The sequence below is a fragment of the Helianthus annuus genome, chromosome 9, assembly GCF_002127325.2.
Source record: "Helianthus annuus cultivar XRQ/B chromosome 9, HanXRQr2.0-SUNRISE, whole genome shotgun sequence".
Lineage (NCBI taxonomy): Eukaryota > Viridiplantae > Streptophyta > Magnoliopsida > Asterales > Asteraceae > Helianthus > Helianthus annuus.
In genome coordinates this window covers 178,854,594-178,877,089 of record NC_035441.2, presented here as the reverse complement: position 1 = coordinate 178,877,089, position 22,496 = coordinate 178,854,594, and the positions used below count along the sequence as shown (strand labels likewise).

General features: G+C 38.6%; 2 protein-coding genes and 2 pseudogenes across 6 annotated transcripts; 2 read left to right on the top strand and 2 right to left on the bottom strand.

Moving 5' to 3' along the window:
- Positions 1–4,034: 4,034 nt before the first annotated feature.
- Positions 4,035–6,112, bottom strand: LOC110881823 (annotated as a pseudogene).
- A 62-nt stretch (positions 6,113–6,174) lies between these two features.
- On the bottom strand, positions 6,175–10,731 carry LOC110881824 (annotated as a pseudogene).
- A 1,568-nt stretch (positions 10,732–12,299) lies between these two features.
- Positions 12,300–17,264, top strand: LOC110885214 (DEAD-box ATP-dependent RNA helicase 30). Of its 5 annotated transcripts, none has more exons than XR_002561964.2 (10): positions 12,300–12,532; positions 12,726–13,480; positions 13,577–13,756; positions 13,841–14,002; positions 14,085–14,239; positions 14,534–14,626; positions 14,722–14,807; positions 14,899–15,125; positions 16,336–16,485; positions 16,591–16,810. XR_002561964.2 is itself a non-coding variant. In XM_022132901.2 (10 exons), exons 1-10 carry the CDS (start codon positions 12,477–12,479, stop codon positions 17,010–17,012), a joined length of 2,049 nt encoding a protein of 682 aa, XP_021988593.1. In that variant the 5' UTR covers positions 12,301–12,476; the 3' UTR covers positions 17,013–17,264. The 5 variants fall into 5 exon arrangements, 2 of the variants coding, with proteins under 2 accessions (XP_021988593.1, XP_021988594.1); XR_004868071.1 differs by adding an exon at positions 16,906–17,264 and having other exon boundaries at positions 12,301–12,532; positions 14,899–16,485; positions 16,591–16,818; XR_004868070.1 differs by adding an exon at positions 16,909–17,185 and having other exon boundaries at positions 12,301–12,532; positions 14,899–16,485; positions 16,591–16,818.
- A 2,385-nt stretch (positions 17,265–19,649) lies between these two features.
- On the top strand, positions 19,650–20,449 carry LOC110885215 (60S ribosomal protein L27a-3). Its single transcript, XM_022132903.2, has 2 exons — positions 19,650–19,783; positions 19,891–20,449. Exon 2 carries the CDS (start codon positions 19,897–19,899, stop codon positions 20,335–20,337), a length of 441 nt encoding a protein of 146 aa, XP_021988595.1. The 5' UTR covers positions 19,650–19,783; positions 19,891–19,896; the 3' UTR covers positions 20,338–20,449.
- The last annotated feature ends 2,047 nt before the right edge of the window (positions 20,450–22,496 follow it).

Sequence of the window (22,496 nt, the reverse complement as noted above, 5' to 3'; positions counted from 1 at the left end):
CATACTCGTTTGGTTTACGAACCCGCATACTATCCGTTCCTCCGACTTTAGGTCCGGTATATTAACATAGCTACCTATTAGGTGTCGTTTGATATCCCGTGATCTTTAGCATTATCTGGTTATTATACAAGGAATTCAAAGCAATCTCAGGTGAGTACATAGAACCCCATCTTTTACATGTTTTCGAGGAGTCAATGTGAGTACATTGAACCCCTCTTTTACTGTTTTCCAAACTGTTTTGGGGTGAAACACATGTGCCTATCTGTTACTTTCATGCTTTCCTGTTTTCACATCATATACTTGCTATGTTCGATAGTACATATATAGTACATGATTTCATTGTGTTTATGCTATGTATGTCCATCGTATGCATACTTAGCACAACACTTTACATTACATTTCATGCTATGTATGCCCATTGTGTGCGTACTTAGTACATCGCTTTACATTTCATGCTATGTATGCCCATTGTGTGCGTACTTAGTACATCGTCTTACATTACATGCTATGTATGCCCATTGTGTGCGTACTTAGTACATCGCTTTACATTTCATGCTATGTATGCCCATTGTGTGCGTACTTAGTACATCGTCTTACATTACATGCTATGTATGCCCATTGTGTGCGTACTTAGTACATTGCTTTACATTACATGCTATGTATGCCCATTGTGTGCGTACTTAGTACATTGTTTTACATTTCATTTCTGTTGCATATGCTCATCCAGTATATGAACACATTATGCTACATTTTGAACCGTTGTGACCATTTGACTATGTGAACCGTCTAAACCCGTTTGATTATATGAACCGTTTGTAACCATTGAACCGTGTGAACCAGTTGTATCCGTTGACATGATTTACATTTGACAATAGACATTTGACTATACATAAACATTTCTACCGTTGTTAAACATTTCATCTTGATGGTTTGGTTTGAGTAAGTGATTAAGTAACGAGGCGTGTGTAATATGACACAAGCATGGTGGATACGCCGCTGGTACTTCCTATATATAAGTGTTTGTATGGTATTACATATCGTAGCGTTATTTGAATCATTTCAATTTGAGACATATGACATTTTATACAAATAACACACTTTTCATGAGACATTGTTTTACAAACTCATTTTACATGGTTATCCGTTTAACCATACAGTGTTCTCTTATTTATACATATCATCTGATCTTATCGTTTTTCAAATGATTTACAAGACAAAGCAAATTACAAGGTTCATGACTAAACACTTTCTCAAACATAAGTCATGAATCCCGTTTTCACAAAACCAATGTATCTCACAGGCATTTTTATGCTGACGTACCTACTTTCACATGTGTTTTCAGGAGATGATGCATAGGACTTATCAAGACATACTTAGGCGGACCTGTGCCTTAGTGACTTAAAACGAGACAAGAACTAGTTAATTCATGTTATGTACTCTTTGGTTCTTGTTTAAACAATGTATACTTTCATATTTGATCAATAAAACGAAACTTCAATTGCCATGGATTTGAAACAATTGATTCTGTTACAACACTCCCCGACGTTTCCGCCACGTTTTGTATGTTCTACGCGGTTGGGGTGTGACATTTCAAGCACATAGAGTTAGACATTCCAAGTGTATAGATATTTAGGCATTCCAAGCACATAGACATTCCGAATAGGCATTTTAGTTATATAGAATTAGACAGTCCCACACATAGACATTCCTCATTTAGGCATTTCAACATTAGGCATTCCAGATAGACATTCAAGCATAGAATTAGGCATTCCAAGTTTATATAGAATTAGACATTTCCAACAACGTTTTAGGCATTTCCAACACATAGAGTTAGACATTACAAGAAAATAAGCAATCCACATAGATTAGGGGTTAATTATAGACAAAAGTTAAACTTCAGGGACTAGTCTTGACAAGTTCCTAAAGTTCAGGGACGCTGGGCGTTACAGTTTCGTCCTTTATAGCTGCAGATGCCCAGCTCCAAGATTTTTTTCCAAAAACTCAACTTAAATCATTCATAACTTTCGTGCTACATGTCTGTTTTACGTGTTTCTTTTTCCTACGTGTCTGTAATTCAAATACCAACACGTCTATCATATTTATAATGTTAAAAGTTCGGTTTAAGGACCGAAAGCCTTTAAGTCCCCTTTTTATTCATTCGACCCTTTAGTTTGTGTCATACTTTTTACTACTTATAATCTGAGACCACTAGACATGTTACCCATTCCCCGGGCTTGGGATCTTTGGCGTATCAATACCAGTTCATGGTTTTACGCTCTCATGATCCATAATCATCGAGTGACGTTTATATTACTTCTATATTACCAAAACGACCTTTGTTTTACCCATTTGGTTGTCCAATGGTATCCACCATTTCAATGACATACCAAGCTTCATTCTAACCAATATTTTGACCCGTTTTGTTTGTCTTGTGAACTTCGTCACTTCAATCGACATAACAAATTCACATGTAATGCAAATTCTAAATTAATAAGCTACAATCAATGTTCAAACATAATGTAATGAAGCCATAGTTACGTACCTTCAAAGCGCTCCCTTCAAACGCGTATCACCACCGGCTTGTCCGCTTGACGTTCTGGTTTCCTTGCCTATAGAGTTCAACCACGAATTATTTAGAACTCTTTTCATAACACATAACGCATAGTTCACCATAATAAACAAGTATGCGTTTTAGTTCAAATTTCCAACATTTAGCTTTCTTTTAGGCATTTCTACAAACACCTAAAGGGCATAATTTCATACAATTTACAATCAAGTTCATGACTAATTATTTAGCCAAGATTAAACATCAATTAGGCAAGTTCATGTCAAAATTTCACATCAACATTCTGAATTTACTTCATAGAGCTCAAAATACACTAGAGTGACAACCATAATCCAAGTGCTTAACATATTTCTACAAAACCCACTAAACACCTATATTGGTGATTATGAATTTTCATAATGATGAACACAATTCAACAAACTAAGGGCTAGGGTTTATTCCTAGACATGATCTCACCCCAATTTCACCCAAACAACGATCATGCAAGCTCAAATCTCGAATCTCATGTCTTCATCTAGAGTTCAAGATGGAATCATACAATAAAATTTTACATACCTTATGATCCCTTTACTGAGGAGATCACTAATTTATGCTTGGATTTCGATTTGGAACTGATTCGAGCCTTCAATTTGACCAATTTGTATGAACTAGGGTTTGAATGAGAGTTTGGTCGCCCCCCTGTGTTTTGATCGATCCAGACACACACACAAGTGTGTGTTTGGGATTTTAATTTTGTTTTAATAAAACTAGTTTAATTTTTAACACCTTTGGCCCCTCAACTATTAGTTTTATTTTATTTTAGGTGTTTTTAATTAACTCCCATATTACTACAAGATCTTTAACTAACTAGGTTATTTTTATTCCTAGTTAGTTTATTTTGTTTATTGCCAACATTGAATTTATAATAACAGGTTTATATTTTTGAGGTGCTACAGTTGAAGACATAAAATTGAACAATGCGCAGGATGGGACGAAATTGTTACGGATCGCGCATGTCCGCGCGTCGCGGAAGAGGCCAAGGAGGCTGCCGCGAGTCGCGACCGGTTCAGCCGAGCATCTTTCACCTTTTGACACATTTGGCCCTTTAAGTTTGAATGCTTGATGTTTTAATGTATACCTTACATATTTAACATGCAGTTAAGTTGAAACCAAGTATAAAAGTATGATTTAAGTATTATAAACGACTAAATCAAGTATTTGCACGTATAGAATATTTAAAGTCACGCACTTACAATAGTTGTTCGTCAGGTAAGCACGTTTTTACAAGAATAATGAATATGCATCAAGTGTGTATATGAATTAAACGTATAAACAAGTATGAGTAAAACCATGTATAATTCTTATGAAATAGTCAATTTTTATTACGATCGAAGTCTCGGATTATAATGATTCGAAGCGGGATACAGTTACAAGGGATTACAAGTTTCCGAAAATAGAAATACAAGACATGCTTTCTAATTAAGAAAAGTTACAAAAGCGAGGTGTTACACCACATAAAAGCTAGTTCACCAGCATTCGAGATGTCCATCGGAGGTCTAGGTCGTTTACTTCTGGGTGTAGTTGGTGGAGCTAAACCGCCTGGAACCACAGGTGCTACAAAAGTTTCAATCTCCCATGGTGAAACCCTTTCGGGCCATATAATAGATGTCGTTCATCCGACTGAACCTGGTGTGGTCAACGAAAGGTTTTACCTTTTAGTTTATCGAACAAATCACAGATCTAAAGTCTAAACAGACATCAAGCATTTATTATATAATTTATATTATACAAATATTTATCAACCTTGAGTGATCGCCACTTGGAGTCTTCCCATTGAGGCGATATGTCTTCAACTCCAACGATTGTACCAGTAAACCTACACAGGTTCGACAAATTTTAAACGATGAGCATCCATATGTAGACGTATTCGAAAAGGGATTAAACAACGAATTATACATTCATACCTTCTTACAGGAGAATCCTCACCCTCGAAGGATATCTTAAATCTCATCCTGATATTAAAAGCATTATCTACAGCTTCTATGTATGTAGGATCGTGTAGTTGACCCGAACGAGTCGTTCAGAGGAGTTTTGATCTGTTTCAGGTGCGGAAAACAAGAAACAGACTTAGATACAGCTTGCAATTCACTTTAAACACCTTGTAGATTGATATAACCCTGATTACATGCAAGAATCAAACCGGCAGCACTTCTGTATGATTTTCAAGAACTCGTTAGAACTTATTTTGCTTCTAACCTATATATACACATCTGATTCCGCTTGAAACAGCTTCAAGTGGAATAAGGAACTTTGTGATTCCGCTTGAAAATGACCAATGTCATTTCAAGCGAAATAAGCACTCTCAAGCGAAATCACATCAAACTCAACTATCTCGACCTATTTTCTCGTACAACGTACCCTGATCTAACCTATCTAGTACAAGACTCGATACAAGACGAAGTCGACAGATGCATGCACTAACAATGTACTTGTTTAAACTGATGATGAATTGACTTGTCCTAAAACACAGACCAACATTTACCAAATGTTATATAAAAACAGTCGAAATATCACCTTTTTCAAGTAACCGAGGCATCATTGATCATACCTTGGTTTGTAGTAAACTGTAAACCGGGCTTGAGTTTGAACCGCATGGGATGCGGTTGCAAACACGCCCAAATGCATACTGTGGCTTGAAATCACCGAAGAAGGCATTGAGCTTTGTTGATGTGCCTGATGTCTAACCCCGACACGCATCTCATCGTTTTCTCCCCTGTAATCGCTTATTAGTAACAAAGTTACTCCATCCTGTTGTAAGTAGATGCCGTCTCGGTGGACCCCTATAGATATGCTTAAATTTCCACTCGGCGCCATGTAGATCAAGCGCTAATAAGTCTTGAGTAGGATTCGGTTGAGTCATGTCCTGAACATATAAATTTAGTAAACACAAGACCATAAAAAACAAATCATTATTAAAAAAACAGAAAGAATATCGAATTTACCAATGCAGGCATGCACTCGGTAGCGTGCTTTCGGAGCACCGAAAACCTACCATGCGTGTTCGTTTCTGAAGCGGTCAAGACTTTGCAGAAAGATTGTACGGTTGGCCTCGTGGGCTTGAGTAGGCATTCATCGAGACTTATAGGCTCGCTTTGTTGCCAAAAATGCGACATTAAGGAGAGAAAAACATGATTTTGAATTAGTTTAAACTTTTAAAGTAATTAAATGAAACAAAGTCTTACATCTATCCCAACGAGTAAAGTGATTTGTGCATACACTTCATTTGTGTCTTCTTCAGCCTACAAAAGTCACATGATTTTTTTATAACTTTCTTGATGAGTTTATCATTGCAATCTACCAACCACAACACATAAAAAAAGCCTTAAAACTCCTCCATTTTTAAGCAATTTAACATAATTCTAATATAAAACATCAAATCATGATCCAAAGATAGCAAATTTGAAATTACATAATACATACCATCAGGTGAGAATTTTGTAAGGAAGCATGGTGTGCAGAAGCAGCTGGCAAAAACCTTGTGGACCCATAAGAAGATCTGGATGACATCAAAATGTGAGGCAACCTTCAAAGATTGCAAATAGACACATTCATCAGTAAAACTACAACTGTTAGTTTGCCCTGGCCTTTTGTAACTGAACAATCAAGTACCCCTGCATACAAAGGAACACGTTCTTCACTTCACCATTTTCTTATGTTTACATAAAAAATATTATCAAGGTTTTCTTTGACATCAACCAAGGAACTTGCTGCCCGTCAGTGTCATTTAGGGGCCCCTGATTTTCATAATCTTCCCCATTCAACAATATTGGTGAAAACTTACTTTCAGTGGGCTTACACAAGCCAAAATCACAGCTTTAGATGCCCGTTTCGGACCAGTATCAGGTTATCTGGTTTAATGTCCCTACAAGTGAAAAGAAGTTCAACACATGCTTCGATGTAAATTCACTTGAAGCGAGTAAATTTTGTTTTATCAAGAAATATAATAGAATACCTGTGTATATAGCTATGCTGGTGAATAGAATGAATGACCAAAATACTTTCAGCCATATAAAATCGAGCAACATCCTCAAAAAGAATATCTTCTCTCATTAGCAGCGTCATGATGTCACCACCAGGTAAATATTCCATTATAAGGTACAAATAATCAGCATCTTGAAAAGAATAAAATAATTTTACAATGCACGACTATCAACCTCCACAAGCAAATTCCTCTCAGATCGATCATGTTCAACCTAAGCAGACAAAAGATTAGAAGCCATCAAACAATGAATCTCTAAGATCCTAACCTTTACACCACACCCATTTCAACCTTTAAAACACAAAATATTAAGTATATATAATGGTATGATTCGGGTAGATTTAAACCATTGGCAGTAATCGATATTATCTTGATCTAATATCAAACACCCTTGTACAAAAACACATAGATCACATGCAAGTTAACATCATTCTAACAACAATACCTGCCCACTCTAAGCATATCGGATTGTCACACCCCAACCGATGGCGGAATCATCGGGGCGCGGCACTGAGCGAAACAGATTGTTCAGAAGTTTCCACAACAACTATCATACAATTCGGTTATATAACACGTCCCATACCGTGTCCCAAATAATAACAAGTTATCATAGAAATCAACCAAACAATATGGGAACTGTTCCGACAACTCAAATTCTTAATTATTACAAACCGAATGTAAATATTGTTTTAAGACTTCTAGACGGCTAACTATAGATCTTACTGACTACAGGTGCCAGTACAAGATCTACAGATAATTATGGCCCTGGGTCAGGTACGTGGACACTGTCCTAAGGTCACAAACTCCTAGAAGCTTATTATTGCCTCGCTTCCCTAGCACGCTAGTAGCTTAAACACCTGTCACATACGTCAAAATAAAAGTCAATACATATAATGTAAAGGTGAGTACACAAGTTTGATATAGCATATAGAGTTCGAATAGTTTACGCATAACCAAGCACGTACACAAGGGCAAACGATGCATGTAAATTATCAACATGGGACCATCGATACCAATGACTTCGAGTTGACTGTCCGAGACAGTTCGCAATACATGATTACCACCGTAATCCATGCAAGTAATTGTCCTTAGCAACCCCCGTGTGAACGGGTGCTGAGTCCAAACTATAGTACTACGTTGCTAAAGCAGGCAGATAGCACTCCACGTGTAAACATAATAAACAGCAATCATTTAGACAAGTAATACATGCAAGTAGGTTAGCGTTCAAATAGTTTGTGTTGTTTGTGAATTTGATAGAGAACGTATGTAACACCCAAAAGTGCTGAAAGCAAAAAGGGATCGAGTATACTCACAGTGGTTGGTTGTGGATTGAAGGGAGCACTGAGAATAGTTTAGCCTGAATAGTTCGATAACACAACGATGAGTAACGCGGAAAGAGTAAACAATGTACTTGGATCGAGTAGGCCATTCGATCGGACAGCAGTTCGATCGAGTGGGCTGTTCGATTGGTTTGAAAGTCCGTTCGAACATCCGTTCGATCGGCCGGCTGGCTCGATCGGCTGGTTCCTTCAAGTGGATTGTTTCTTCCTTTGATGTGAAGGATGTGTTTGTGTATGATGGTTTGTACTACCTTTCAAGTTGGCCGATCGAACAGCTGTTCGATCGGTTAGCCCAACCGATCGGTTAGCATTGCATTGTTTTCAAACATGTCACTCGATCGGCTGGTATGCTCGATCGGGTGACATTCCAATGTTTCGAAAAGTCTAAGTGTTTTGAAGTATAGTATCTCATGATTCGAGCAGTAATGATTACAATCGAGTGGCGTAGTCGATCGAACAGTACCTCGTCAATACTGCACTTCATGAGTTTGTGGGACTAAGTGCTAGTCGATCGGTTAGCCTAGTCGATCGGCTGGCATAGTCGTTCGGTTGGGCTGTTCGATCGAACAGCCTAGCCGTTCGGCCAGCTTCTCGATTTGGTTAACCTTTCACTTAACACTTGTTTCTTCCCGTTACTTGGTGTGATTTGGAGATATTTTGACTACGAGTTGAACCACAAAACTGAAAGTCCCTACTTAGTCTACTGACTCGAGCAGGAATCACCCAAACTCGGTCAGAGACGGTTTGAAACTTAAGTTTAACGTTTCACCCGAAATCGGTATATCTCTCGGTAGAACCCGAATCTTGAACCATGTGTTTGTTTAGATTGATTTGTAAATCGGTTCAAGTCTCGTTTTCACCTTTTTGAGTGTAAAAGAGTTGAAAGATAGATGAAAACTCATCTTCCAATCCTTTTCCACCGTGAAATGTTAAGATCTTTGGAAGATTTTAGGTTATTTATGTGGAAATCGGTTAGATCTAGCTTATTCATGGTTGAATGAAGTCAAGAACATGAAGTTCTTGATGAACACCAAGAACACCATGATGACATCACTCAAGAACACCTAGATCTTGGTGATTTCATGGATGAAATTCAGATTTTGAAAGATAGAAAGATGGAGAATCGATTATTGAACAAAAACGTACAAGGATTAGAGTGAAATACTTACCGGTTTGAGAGAAATCTGAGATTTAGTGAGAAGAAGAGGCTGGTCGGTCAGAGCTTTTCCAAAAGTGGAAAGCTTGACAAGGACAGCCCTATTTATAGGCTTCCAAAAGAGGAAAGGGTCAGCTGATCGAACAGCATCCCTGATCGAGCAGCTGTCCGATCGAACAGCCTGTTCGATCGGCTAGCCTGTTCGATCAGGTTGCCCTGTTCGATCGGCTTGCCTGGTCTTGAGTGTTTTGCGACGATTTTTGATATTTCGACTTAGAACGATGATTTGAGGATGATAGAATTTCCTAATCAAATTACTTTTAGTCCCAACTACTATATCTAACATACAAGCATCCTTATACCACGATTTGGATTCGATTTCGATTGAGTTTGATTCACCTTTGAGTCTTGATTGATTTGATTGATTCACCACACACTTTAACAGAAAAGTAAACATGCACAAGTAACACGTAAGGCACACACACACGTATAAAAACATTAAAATCCCCACACTTGAGTTCGATGATTGGTTTGATTAGCTTGATTATTGATTGACTAGCTTTATTGCGTTGTTACTTCCTACCATTCACAGTCGGTCGTTGATTCACAGTTCGATTATCGGTCGATTAGTTTGATTATACAACACTTACTCCAAATAATACGAAAATCAAAATGAAACTAAAATGAAATTAATCTTTATTAATCTTTAATTCCAATAACAGTCAACACTTGACTTTGACTTTGACTTTTGGAAAACACGGGGTGTTACACGGATTTCTTCAGCTTTTTCATTGCAAATACTTCACTCGTTTTAGCACGACAAAATCTGACCTACATCTTACAATTAGAACATGATCAGCTTAAGTTCTAGCAAATTATTGCATACACAACGATTCAGCTCAATGAGTAGATCTAAGTTGATAACCAATCAAACTCTACAAAACTCTAAATTCTAGTTCTTAAAAGGCATTTACATATTTAAAAGTTACTGATCCACCTCAAAATAAATCAATATCATCATAATTCAGTTTCACTAACACATTCTATAACAATTAACCACGATATCAAACGATAGTATTCAACAAATTAGGGCTTATACCTCCCTAAAAGAACCTTTACCAATCAAGGTCAACAGCTTAAAATCATCAATCCCAATCTGATGCCTCTGCAACCTCATATACTCCGTCTATTTCTTCTCCAAATTCCTCAACAACTGCTCCTCTTCCTCACTCAAAACTTTTGCCTCAGCCGCCCTCCTCTATAACGCTCGTCTCTTATACTCAATCAATAATTCAACACCATAATTCACGATCATAACTTTATAACCAACACTAAACGGTAGAAAACTTGAAATCAACTACCTTTGTTTCCGATCCTACAATCCTTGAAGATAATTCTTGTAATGATTCTCAATCAACTGCTTAGCAGCGGCAGCTTTCTGACGAGTGACCAAAGACGAAACTGAGACACACGGATCCAAATTGAAGGCCTGATCCGGTCTTGTAACAGAGACATCCGGATCCAACATATAACCCTCAATTCGTCCATAATCAGAGGCGGAAATGAAGAAAAACTGTTGTCGATTAGATAAAGCAAATCAAAATAGAAGAAACGTTAACAAAGAACTTCTAACCTTATTCACGCGATCCATGTATCCCCGTCGATCAACGATTTTTTGTAGCTTCGACGATGGTTGTCGCCGGCTCCTCCATCACCGTCGATTTGCTCTCTCTACCGTCGCCCGTTCTCTCTAGCTCTCTAATATTATTCTCAGTTGTAATTGTAATCTTACTTATCTATTAAAGGAAAAATGAGCATGACATCACAATGCTTACGTGACAATTATCTAGCCTATCCAACAATGTCAATCTTATGTCATTATTACATCATTAATATCACTTTCATTTATTTGAAAAAATCATCTCATTTCTATAAAATACATAAATTAAATTAACATTTTCTTTTGAATTTTAAAATTCAAATGTGGGTTATTAGAAAAAGGCTCAATTAATGTTCTGTATCATTTCAAATTTCAAACATATCTCTCTTAAATATAAGTGTGAATTTTGAAATGTCTGTTTGAAAATTGAAATGATACAGGACATTAGTTGAGCCATTCTAATAACCCACATTTGAATTTTAAAATTCAAATGTAAATGTTAATTTCACATGTATTTTATAGAAATGAGATGATTTTTTTACATAAATGAAAGTGATATTAATGATGTAATAATGACATAAGATTGACATTGTTGGATAGGCTAGATGATTGTCACGTAAGCATTGTGATGTCATGCTCATCTTTCATTTATTAGATAAGTAAGATAAGTGTTTTAACAATATAAAATTTTTAAATTTGATTACTAGATATATTATTGATTTTTTTTATAAACATGCTTATCTCGATTTCAATATTTGTATTCCTCGAAATAAGGCTATGCGGTATGGTATTGACCCATCATTGGAGGATGATCCGCCATATAAGCGCCACGTAGATTGGGTGTCAGGATGGGGCAAAGAGGATGGAGGTAAGGAAATGGAGGATGGTCCTAAAATATATATGTATATGTTGTATGTATATATGTGTGTAAGAGGGGGAGGCCCGTCCAATTCCTCTCACCCCCAATGATGGCGACGAAGGAGGCACGACGACGGAGGGCAAGAAATGGAGCGGGGGCACGACGACGGTGCTGGACGGTCTAAGTAACGAAAAAAATAAAAGACTAAACGACAATTTTTTAAGACCGTGGAGTATGGTGGGGCGGGGATTTGGGGCATGGGTTGACACGTGGACTTCGAAGGGCACCGCTTGTCAGTTGCATGTTGGGTCGGTATGGTGGGGCGGGGCTAGCCCGCGTAGGTTGGCCACGTGTTATAATTTTTTTTTCAATTATTATAAAAATACACACAAAATAAAAAAAAAACCTAAAATTATTATTAAAATTTCCTAGCCACCTATAGCCTAGCCAACCCAGCCAATGAGAGCCGGCCACAAAAGACCGGTAGGCCCGCTCAATGCCCGGGCTGAAACTCCCGCCCAAGGGCCACGCCGAAACCCAAACCCATCCAGAGTGGTGACTTGAACGTTTGTATCCAACCCACGCCTCAACCCCGCCCCATATTCCATAGTCTAACCCTTGACCTCCGTGAAACTTTAAAACCTAAGAACTCAAACTTTCAACTCGGTGTTTAAAAGCTTCGTTTTTACCACCGTCCCATTGTTACCAAAGATAACTGAAGACGGGCAACAAAATATCTAAAACACCAAAATTCCCATCCCAGAAAGTGAATCAAATCAAGAGAAAATATCTTCTTCCTGTCATTCTCTTTTTCCTAATTGGGATCGGTCAAACAAACCCTAACCCTAAAATTTGGGTCTATTCAACCTCTACAGTGATGAATCATTACGACGACAGAGTTGTGGACGCCGGTTCTTACCATCAGCGTCGAAGGTACCGTAAAAAGCATTATTTTATTCATTCATTCAGATCTTTCACACAATAATTTCCTATTTGTTCTTTAGTTTGCTTTTGTCATTAGTTATGATTCAATTTGTTGTTTTTGTTACTAGTTATGATTCATTTGTATTTGTTACTAGTTCTTATTCAATTTGTTTGATTTGCTATTATATATTGAATGTGCCAGTGTTTTTATGGGATTACCGCCTACAGCGGGACTCCCTGCGGTGGGTGCTGCTCCGAACTATGGCCCCGGTGGACTGGCTACATTCAGAGGTCCTCCGCCGGTACTGCCTCATTTGGCAAGCGCTGGAAGAGGTGTTGGAAATGGATATCCTCCATTTGAACCTGGAGTTGGTGGAGCTTTTAATATAGGTGTAGGTGGGGGAGGGGGAGGGAGGGGATTTGGTGGTAGAGGTGGTGGTAGGGGTGGTGGTGGTGGTGGAAGAATGAGCAATGCAGGACATGATGGTGGTAGAGGTAGAGGAGGTAGAAGTTTTGATTCGGGTGGTCGTGGTGGAAGCAGAGGTGGCGGAGGTAGGGGTTTTGACAGAGGGCAGCGCGGTGGTGGGCGTGATGGAGGTAGAGGGTTTAGCAGCGGTGGGCGAGGTGGAGGGAGAGGGTTTAGCGATGGTGGACGAGGTGGAGGGAGAGGGTTTAGTGGTGGTGGACGAGGTGGAGGGAGAGGGTTTGATGGTGGGCGTGGGGGTGGAAGAGGAGGAAGAGGTGGTGGCTCAAAAGGAGATTTGGATAGTATAGCTCTACCAAAACAGGATTTTGGAAACTTGGTGCCATTTGAGAAGAACTTCTACATCGAGTGTCGTGCTGTAAGTGACATGACGGACCACGAGGTGGCAATGTATCGTGGTAGGAGGGAAATTACCGTTGAAGGTCATGACGTCCCGAAGCCGGTCAGAATGTTTCACGAGGCAGGTTTTCCTGGTAATTTTTTTCTTCATCTTGTGATATTGTGTCTTCTTATTATTTATATGAGCTGTTTGGGATTGCTTATTAAACTATCGTTTTTTTATTCGGCAGGCTATTGTCTAGAAGTCATTTCTAGACTGGGATTTAGTGAGCCAACACCAATTCAGTCACAAGGATGGCCTATGGCGTTAAAGGGAAGAGATTTAATCGGGATTGCCGAGACTGGTTCTGGCAAGACTTTGTCATATTTGCTGCCTGCAATTGTTCACGTTACCGCACAACCTCCATTGGGTTAGTATATATTTAATTCTTAATTGATTAGGTTGAGGTTTCATTCTTGGTAATCATGTTATTTTTGCTCTTCGTTATGTTCAGCTCAAGGAGATGGTCCAGTTGTGCTAGTATTAGCTCCTACTCGAGAACTGGCTGTACAAATTCAACAAGAAGCTGGAAAATTCGGGTCACAATCTAGAATAAGAAGCACTTGCATCTACGGTGGTGCTCCTAAGGGACCACAAATTCGTGATCTTCAAGGAGGTACTGTAATTGTCAATTCATTCAGGCTGTGCTTTTGCAATAAGAAGAGGCAGTTACAAGTTATTGTAACACTTTAATGCAGGGGTTGAAATCGTTATTGGCACACCTGGTCGGTTAATCGATATGTTAGAAGCCCAGCATACAAACTTGAAAAGAGTGACTTATCTTGTCTTGGACGAAGCTGATCGAATGTTAGATATGGGGTTTGAACCACAAATCAGGAAAATTATATCCCAAGTATGATAAACTTTCTCTATTTGTGATCCATGTACTTAATTTCTGCTAGATATTTTTTCTGGATTGCATGATTAAATGTGCTCATATGAATATATCTATGTTCTTGTATATGGTATTTCTGAAACGGTAGGTCTGTATATGTTGGCTTGTGTGTATTTAAGAGATGCTTCAGATAAGAAGAAAAGAAACTTTAAGTTGGTGAAAGAGCCTTCAAAGACAGAATATGTTTGAAATGCTTTCCAGTAACTTTTTAGTTAACCTAGCTGAATTTTGGGCATGTTTTATGTTTCACAGATCAGACCCGATAGACAAACACTTTATTGGAGTGCAACATGGCCTAAAGAGGTTGAGAGTTTAGCAAGACAGTTTCTAAGCAATCCATACAAGGTTTAATATTCTGCATCTTTATATTCTTGTGATGAAATTACATTTTTTTTCATGTTAGTTTGCTTATTTCATTTTTTGAAACCCAAACTTTTTAGGTTATCATTGGATCCCCTGTTCTGAAAGCAAATCAGTCAATAAATCAGATTGTTGAAGTTGTAACAGATTTGGAAAAGTATAATCGGTACAAATTCATTAAATTGGTACCCTTTGATGCAATCTCAAACACACACACACATTTTTTGGGTCTTTGGCGTTAAAAAATATTCATGCAGGCTGATCAAACTGCTGAAAGAAATGATGGACGGAAACAGAATTCTTATATTTGTGGAAACAAAGAAAGGATGTGATCAAGTTACACGACAACTTAGAATGGATGGATGGCCCGCACTATCCATTCATGGTGATAAAAGCCAAGATGAACGGGACTGGGTTTTGGCAGAGTTTAAAAGTGGCAGGAGTCTTATAATGACAGCAACTGACGTTGCTGCCCGTGGTCTTGGTAGGATCACTATGTGTTAGTCTGTTAGGAAGTTGTAGTCTTTTTAGGTCACAAAATCACTAACATATGGGAGTCGCCGGCTGCTGTCTACTTACCTGAGAAAATAATTTGTGGTTTGGGTGCGAAAAGGAGGTGCTAGAAATGGTTGTTGGTGAGCTGGATTTGTTCAGCTTTAGCATTGTTTTCTCTTCTCTTTTAGAATCTAGTTTCTAATTGGCATTTGGTAATGCATAAAAGCGTAAAGGGTTAGGAAAACACCTCTCTGGTCTAGTCTGCAGCAGAATTCCGTATCTGGTAGAATATTTTACTTGGGCTGCTAAAGCAAACACATAAGAAGCTAAGCACATGCTGTGGGTCGGTCATTGCTCGTTATATTCGGTGGTTCGGTTTATTTGGTCACACTTAACTGAACCCGACCACTTTTAAGTAGACATACTAGAAGAATACAAATTTTTTACTTAGAATGATGTAATATATTTCAAGGGGTAGGTTAACATACAATAGCCCCTTAACGTGCGACGGTGCGAAGTGAATTACACATGTTTATTTTTTAAATACGCACGTTTTAATACATAATTACCCACATTATTTGCATAATTACACATAGGTTGGGTTAACCCTAATTAAGCACATCATTTTTGTGGTCACATACCGTCGCACCTTAAGAGCCTTTTGTATTTTAAACTTTCACTATGTTTCAAATCTTTTTTCTTTTCTAAAGTTAAAATTCTTGATAAATTAGTTTTGAAAATTCTGACTTTACCCTTGGCTTTAAGAAATTTATACGCTTCCACTATTTTTCTATACTATTGATAAAAGTTATAGTGTGCATTTTCAAAGTGTTTAGTGCAACTTAAAGCAGCAGAATCAGTGACTATTTTGTAGTACACTTATGCCATGAATGCGTTGCGCCTTATGTTTAATACCTTGGTCAGTAAATAGGCTATGTTCTACTTGACAATGCATGTCATATATAGTTTTCACAAAGCATCCCAATATTAACAATTTTGGTCTTTTATCGAGAGCTAATGGAGGACTAATAGATTTAGGATGCAAGTAGAATGCAATTTACATAGGGCGTACTAGGTCTTATAAGCGTGGTATTGTCCTCTTACATTCATGTGGTTGGTATTCAACTCTGAAAGCAAGGGAGAGATAAGGAGGTTGGTTGAACTTGCTCTAATATTACTGTTTTACCCTTCATCTTTAGAAATTATCGCTGCCCAAACACGGTTATGAGGTTGGTGGTCGTGACAGTCCGGTTGACTCGTACAAACAAAAGCTTTTTTATTGGTTATGAAAATGGAATTGCGGCGGAGTTATTGGTGGTTGCTGCTCCTTATCCCTGCAAAAGGTTGAGGTAATGATCTTAGAAATGCAGGGATAAGGTTGCCATTTATTTCCAGGTTTTAAATTCTTATCGTTGTACTTTGAATTCTTTTAATTTCAACTGTTAAACGTATAGATGTGAAGGGCATAAAATGCGTCATCAATTATGATTTTCCAACAAGCCTCGAGGATTATGTCCATAGGATAGGGCGAACTGGTCGTGCAGGAGCCAAGGGGATTGCTGTTACATTTTTTACCCATTCAAATGCTAAGCATGCTAGAGAGCTTGTTAAGATTCTTCAAGAGGCTGGTCAAGTTGTTCCTGTTGCATTGTCGTCTATGACCCGGACCATGGGTCCTGGAGGTAGTTTGTTTATTTTTGAACCATATATTTACTAAATTATATTATGGGTCCAATGACGTATGACTTATCCAGATTGTCACTGTGTAGCAGGTTCTGGTGGGAGCTTTAGGTCGAGAGGTAGAGGTGGGTTTGGGAATCGAGGTGGGATGTCGGGATCTAATACTGTTCCTCTTGGTTCCAACGCTCATTGGTAGCTTCTTTGTTTACTGAGTGTAGAATGTTAAGATTACAAGTAGTTGAGCGTGTTCAATTAATTAATCATATATTTGCTGCGGACTCAAGTTTCACAAAACCCCCCATTACACTTGCAGTAGCGGGCGTTTCACTTTCAGGTTATATGCTGCTAATGTTTCAGTTTTAGATCATAGATATGCAATGTCCTGTGTGGAAAAATCCTTTTCGTTTTTTGCAATGCATTGGCAATGGGTCGTGCTTTGTTTTGATAATAGGTTGTTTCATCCATTTGCATTGAAAATCCATTTGTGATTTTGCCATCAGGCACTGACCTGGTTAGTCAAATGCACAAGTGTAGTGTAGTCGGTCAAGAGCATCGAAAGCTGGCTGATGACAATGTGCATTAAACTTTCTAGATATGCTTGATTGTTATAGTAAAAAGATGATGTTTTATTTTAAGTTGGAGATAATTATTACAATGTATAGTAAAGTGATCCTAGATTCATAAAATCTGAAGTCTAATAAGTTGATTTAGATTTTCTATAATCTTTATCAGCTTAAAAAATTGAATATTATGCAGTTCAAGTGTTTTACAGTTGTAAAGTCAGCTAGTGGCTAAACGGTCTGGATTGGTCGGTTGGATTTGGGTTTTGGTAAGGCTAGACGGTGTGGGGCTTGTCCCACCCTCGTCGAGGGCCGTCACCGGCGGCAAACCTCAACCCCCCCCCCCCCCCCCCCCCGGGGCGTCGTTCAAAACGTTGACCCTGGGACGACGAGGACGCTCCCTAAAGACAAAAAAATTAGGCATTCCCTTCTCACACACACATATACATACAACTTATATATATATATATTAGGCTCATCCCCCATTTCCTTAGTATCATCCCATTTGTCTCATCCTCATATCCACCCTACGTGGCGCTTACGTGGCGAGTCTTCCTTCAAGGATGAGCCTCTACTATACCGTCTAGCCTAAGGTTCATAAGCATTTTAAATCAAAAGCCCTGGTTCACTATTCTCCTTCATAAGCATTTTATATCAGAATCCATTTCACCAATTGCTTGCGCAATCTATTCTAACAACAAAGAAATCAATTTTTAGACGCTAACTTTGGTTTTGGTGAATGACAAATTAAACTGTTAGGTTTAGCTGTTCGTTTTTAGTTTTGATACCCGATTTTATCATCAAAATCACCAACTTACATTTAAAAAATGAGCATGATAAACATAGTTCATAACTATGATACATATGTGTATTGTTTGATATTTCAGAAAATGAAACAAAATATATAAATAATAAAAGTAAACGAACAGTTCAGTTCATATGGCTGGTTAAACTTCAAAATTGAACTTCAAGTTAAACCGTTTAAATTTCAAACCAATAAAATCTAAGAGTTTTTTTTATTTAAGGTTTTGATCAATTTCTGAGAAAACTAAACAACCTACATGTTCAAACCTAGTAGCCTAGTGGTAAGAGTCTCAGACTCTTTAGAGACCCACCCAGATTCAAACCTAATTAGGCCGAGTGTTGTCGATTAACGTCCCCTCTAAAATAGCTTGACTCTCTTGTACATACTGCTTCATAACTTGTTCCTATGCAAAACTACCAAAATGGTAAAAAACCCAGTTCTCTTAATAAGGTATTATAGATTTAAAATTTTGTTTTAGTTACTTTAGTACACCTAGTTATTGAGTGTTTAGTTATTGCTCAAATTCCTATCTAGCTATAATGTGTCGGTGGTTTAATTAATCTACAACATAGTCCTAGGAGTAATTTAAGGAGACCCCAAAATAGGGTAATGTCATTTTTCTTTAGGCCATCCGTCAAGTTATATGGCGCCACGACCCCTCATAGCGCCCTATGGCGTCCCGGGACACCGTCCCACCCGGCGTTATGAGTGGGGTTATGTGGTCAGCCGCGAAATCTATAACGGGAAGAAGAGGGTTATTATTTTTGTTTCTCACACATACATATACATACATATATATATACATACATATATATATATATATAGGGTAGGGATCCTAAGAGAAGTCCACCCTATATGAGAAACTTGAGAAGCATTCTGGACCACACGTTTTTCTAAGCCTTTCGTAATATACACATATGTATAGTTTAAAATTGACTATATACATATATGTATATTGAGTTATACACATATGTATATATTCAATTTTAAACTATACATATGTGTATATTACGAAAGGCTTAGAAAAATGTGTGGTCCAGAATGCTTCTTAAGTTTCTCAACTAGCCTATCACTTCTCACATGATCCTTTTCCTATATATATATATATATATATATATAATTTCTCTTACACACACATATATATATACATACATGTTATATAACCCCACTTACCACTACACACTCTCAAGTTATATAACCTCCTCTTACATATTTTGTCACTTGTCACATCACCCAAAAAAAAAACTAGCAACTTTTTTTTTTTTTTTGAACGACCAACAAACTCAATCCCGAGCACTCTCGGGGCACCCACTGGACAAACGGAGTACTCCGAGAGTAACCCGAGTCCACCACCAATTCCAGGGAAAACCCGGTAACCCACCCGCCCGTAGGCACGACGATGAAATTACCGGTAAAACCCGTTTGGCTCGAGGACCTAATTCTCTCACAAAGTATTTATAAGGCCGGCCCATTATGTAATTGGCTAAAGCCCACGGAAATACTCAGTTGGGTCTGGCTATAAAGCCGACTTAGGGTTTTCATTTTCTTCCAGCCCTAACACAGGTAAGTCGCCGCCGCTCGTCACCGTAATTCTCTTTTCAGGTACAAACCTAATCTTTCACCGTATATGTTACAACACCACCCATTCGTACGAGTATTTCACTAGATTACGTCAAGATTTATTCAAATTTTCTTTTTTGTATCGTTAGGGTAAAATGACGACCAGGTTGAGGAAGAACCGCAAGAAGCGAGGCCACGTGAGCGCGGGACACGGCCGTATCGGAAAACACCGAAAGCATCCCGGAGGTAGAGGTAACGCCGGAGGTATGCACCACCACCGGATCCTGTTCGACAAGTACCATCCCGGTTTCTTCGGTAAGGTCGGTATGAGGTACTTCCACAGGCTCAGGAACAAGTTCTATTGTCCGATAGTCAACGTGGACAAGCTCTGGTCAATGGTGCCGCAGGAGGTGAAGGATAAGGCTTCAGCTGATAAGGTGCCTGTGGTTGACGTCACGCAGCTTGGGTACTTTAAGGTGTTGGGGAAGGGGATGGTGCCTCCGTCACAGCCGATGGTGGTTAAGGCGAAGCTTATTTCGAAGACTGCTGAGAAGAAGATTAAGGAAGCTGGTGGTGCTGTTGTGCTTACTGCTTAGGTTTGGTTTATATTTTGCTTTTGTTGAACTGAATTTTGATTTAAGGTTTTTTTTATAATACAATGGACGTTATTTATGATTTTGTTTATTGATGTCGCTCGATGTTTGGTTTGATTTGTTTTTAACTCAACATTCTTAGTGTAGATTAGATTAAGAGGGCTTTTCAATTTGGCTGTTAACCCTTTGTTTGTGTGTTAGTTTTAATTTTTTTTAGTTTCATTTGGGTTGTTTGTTTTTTCTTTTGTTTTGATCTGAAGACTGCACCAATTTAGTCATTTACCTATTGGTGTTTTAGTTATAACTTGATTTGTATTTTTTACTGTGGTTGAGTGGTTGATAGTCTAAACTGTTACAAAGGTTTCTTGCTTCCACTAATTACGACCTAATATAAAATTATGGGATTTTTTAAGTAGCCTTATGTCATAGGGTATAGACCATGCCAATCAATGAGAACATAGATGTACTCTATAAAGGACAATGAAGAAAAGGTGTTTAGATTTCATAGTTAATGCCAATGAGCTAGTGGTGGAGTGGTAAGGGAGAGACCTTGTGTTCCAAGTGACCCAAGTTCAATTCCTGCCCCTAGCATTTAGTTTCTGCGGCATCTGGTGATGATGGGAGACTAGGCGAGTAGGCGGCGATCGCTAGTTCGATCCTTGAACTGAGCGGGTTTTACCTCACCGCACTGTCGTGCCTTCGGGCGAGTGTTCACGGGCTTCGGCCCTAGGTGAGGGTTTTCCCCGGTTCGGAAGGCGAGTGTATCCCGATGTGGTGAATTTCGCCAGTAGCCCATTTGGAGGATTCGTTGGCCGTTCAAAAAAAAAAAAAGATTTCATAGTTAATGCTGTGTTATCAAAAGCCCCTTGGGCGTGCACGTCGCAGGGAAAGCGCCTTGCGGCCAACCAGGTGATCTGGTAACGTTTTAACGAGGTTTTGGTCTAATTTCGTAAATTTTTGAAATAATCTACAATTTCCAGCCAAACTGGTCTGAACATCCAAAAATGGTCTGGAAACGGTCCTGCTAGCCATCAACTAGGAAGAGACGAAACAAACGCTACAACACAACGACAGCCATCAGCTAGCGAGAGGCGAAACAAACGCCACAACGAAACGAAAAGCAAAACAGACAACATTACATGATCCCATTTTTCCATCTATCTCACTCTTAGACCATGTGTAGTGGTTTGGGTGAATAATGCCCCTACCCTTGGGTGTTTTCCGCCATGTGGCAGTACAGTCAGCAAGGGGCATTATTGGGCGTTTTTCTAAAATGACTGTAGTGGGGATGTGGGTATTTTGTTAAAGGGTGTAAATAATTAAATAAAAATAAAAAAATCAACAAAAAAACCTATTGGATTAAAAAAGGGAATCTTAAATGCTATTGGCCAAACACATATGTTGAGGGCGTCGTTTAAAACACGCCAAGGGAAATTTTTTTCAAAAAAATCGCAAAAAAACGCCCCATGTAATGGGTCTTCGGCGTTATTAGGCGTTTTTTTTTGAATTTTTTTAAAAAAACGCCCCACTACACATGGTCTTAACGCTACCAAATTGGACCTGTTATTTATCCCAAAAAGCTTAGGTACTTCACGTCTAGTCGTCTACAATGATCTTGTAGATCTCGATTGGCTCCTTTGAGAACACTCATCTGTTACGAGCACTCCAAATACACCAAGAAAGCCACTGGAGTGTCCAGAAACTTGCGCACCTCTAAAACATCTAGTCGTCTACAATCTTTTTCCTGTGCACTGGAGTGTCCAGAAACTTGTGCACCTCTAAATCATCTTTTGCCAAGAAAGCGTAAATGGGACCGATTTTACACCAGCCACTAATATGTAGCCACACAATCGATTCCATGTAACACTCTTGGAGCCACCTTTCCAAGGGAAGTATGGGAATGATCTGTTTCATATTGAAACATACATATTATAGCCCAGCGAAAGGGTCGGATCGGACGGGGCGATGAGTCACTTGTTCAGTATGGTTGTCAGGACAGGTCGTTTTATTAACTTGTCATCTGGTTTCAGAACAGGACAGGTTTCAACAAAACTCAGGACGGGTCAAAATGGGTCATTTTGAAAAATGGATGGAAGATCCAAACCTGCCCATTGAAAAATGCACACTCATTATCTAACATGATTTTTCTAAGAACCATCAGT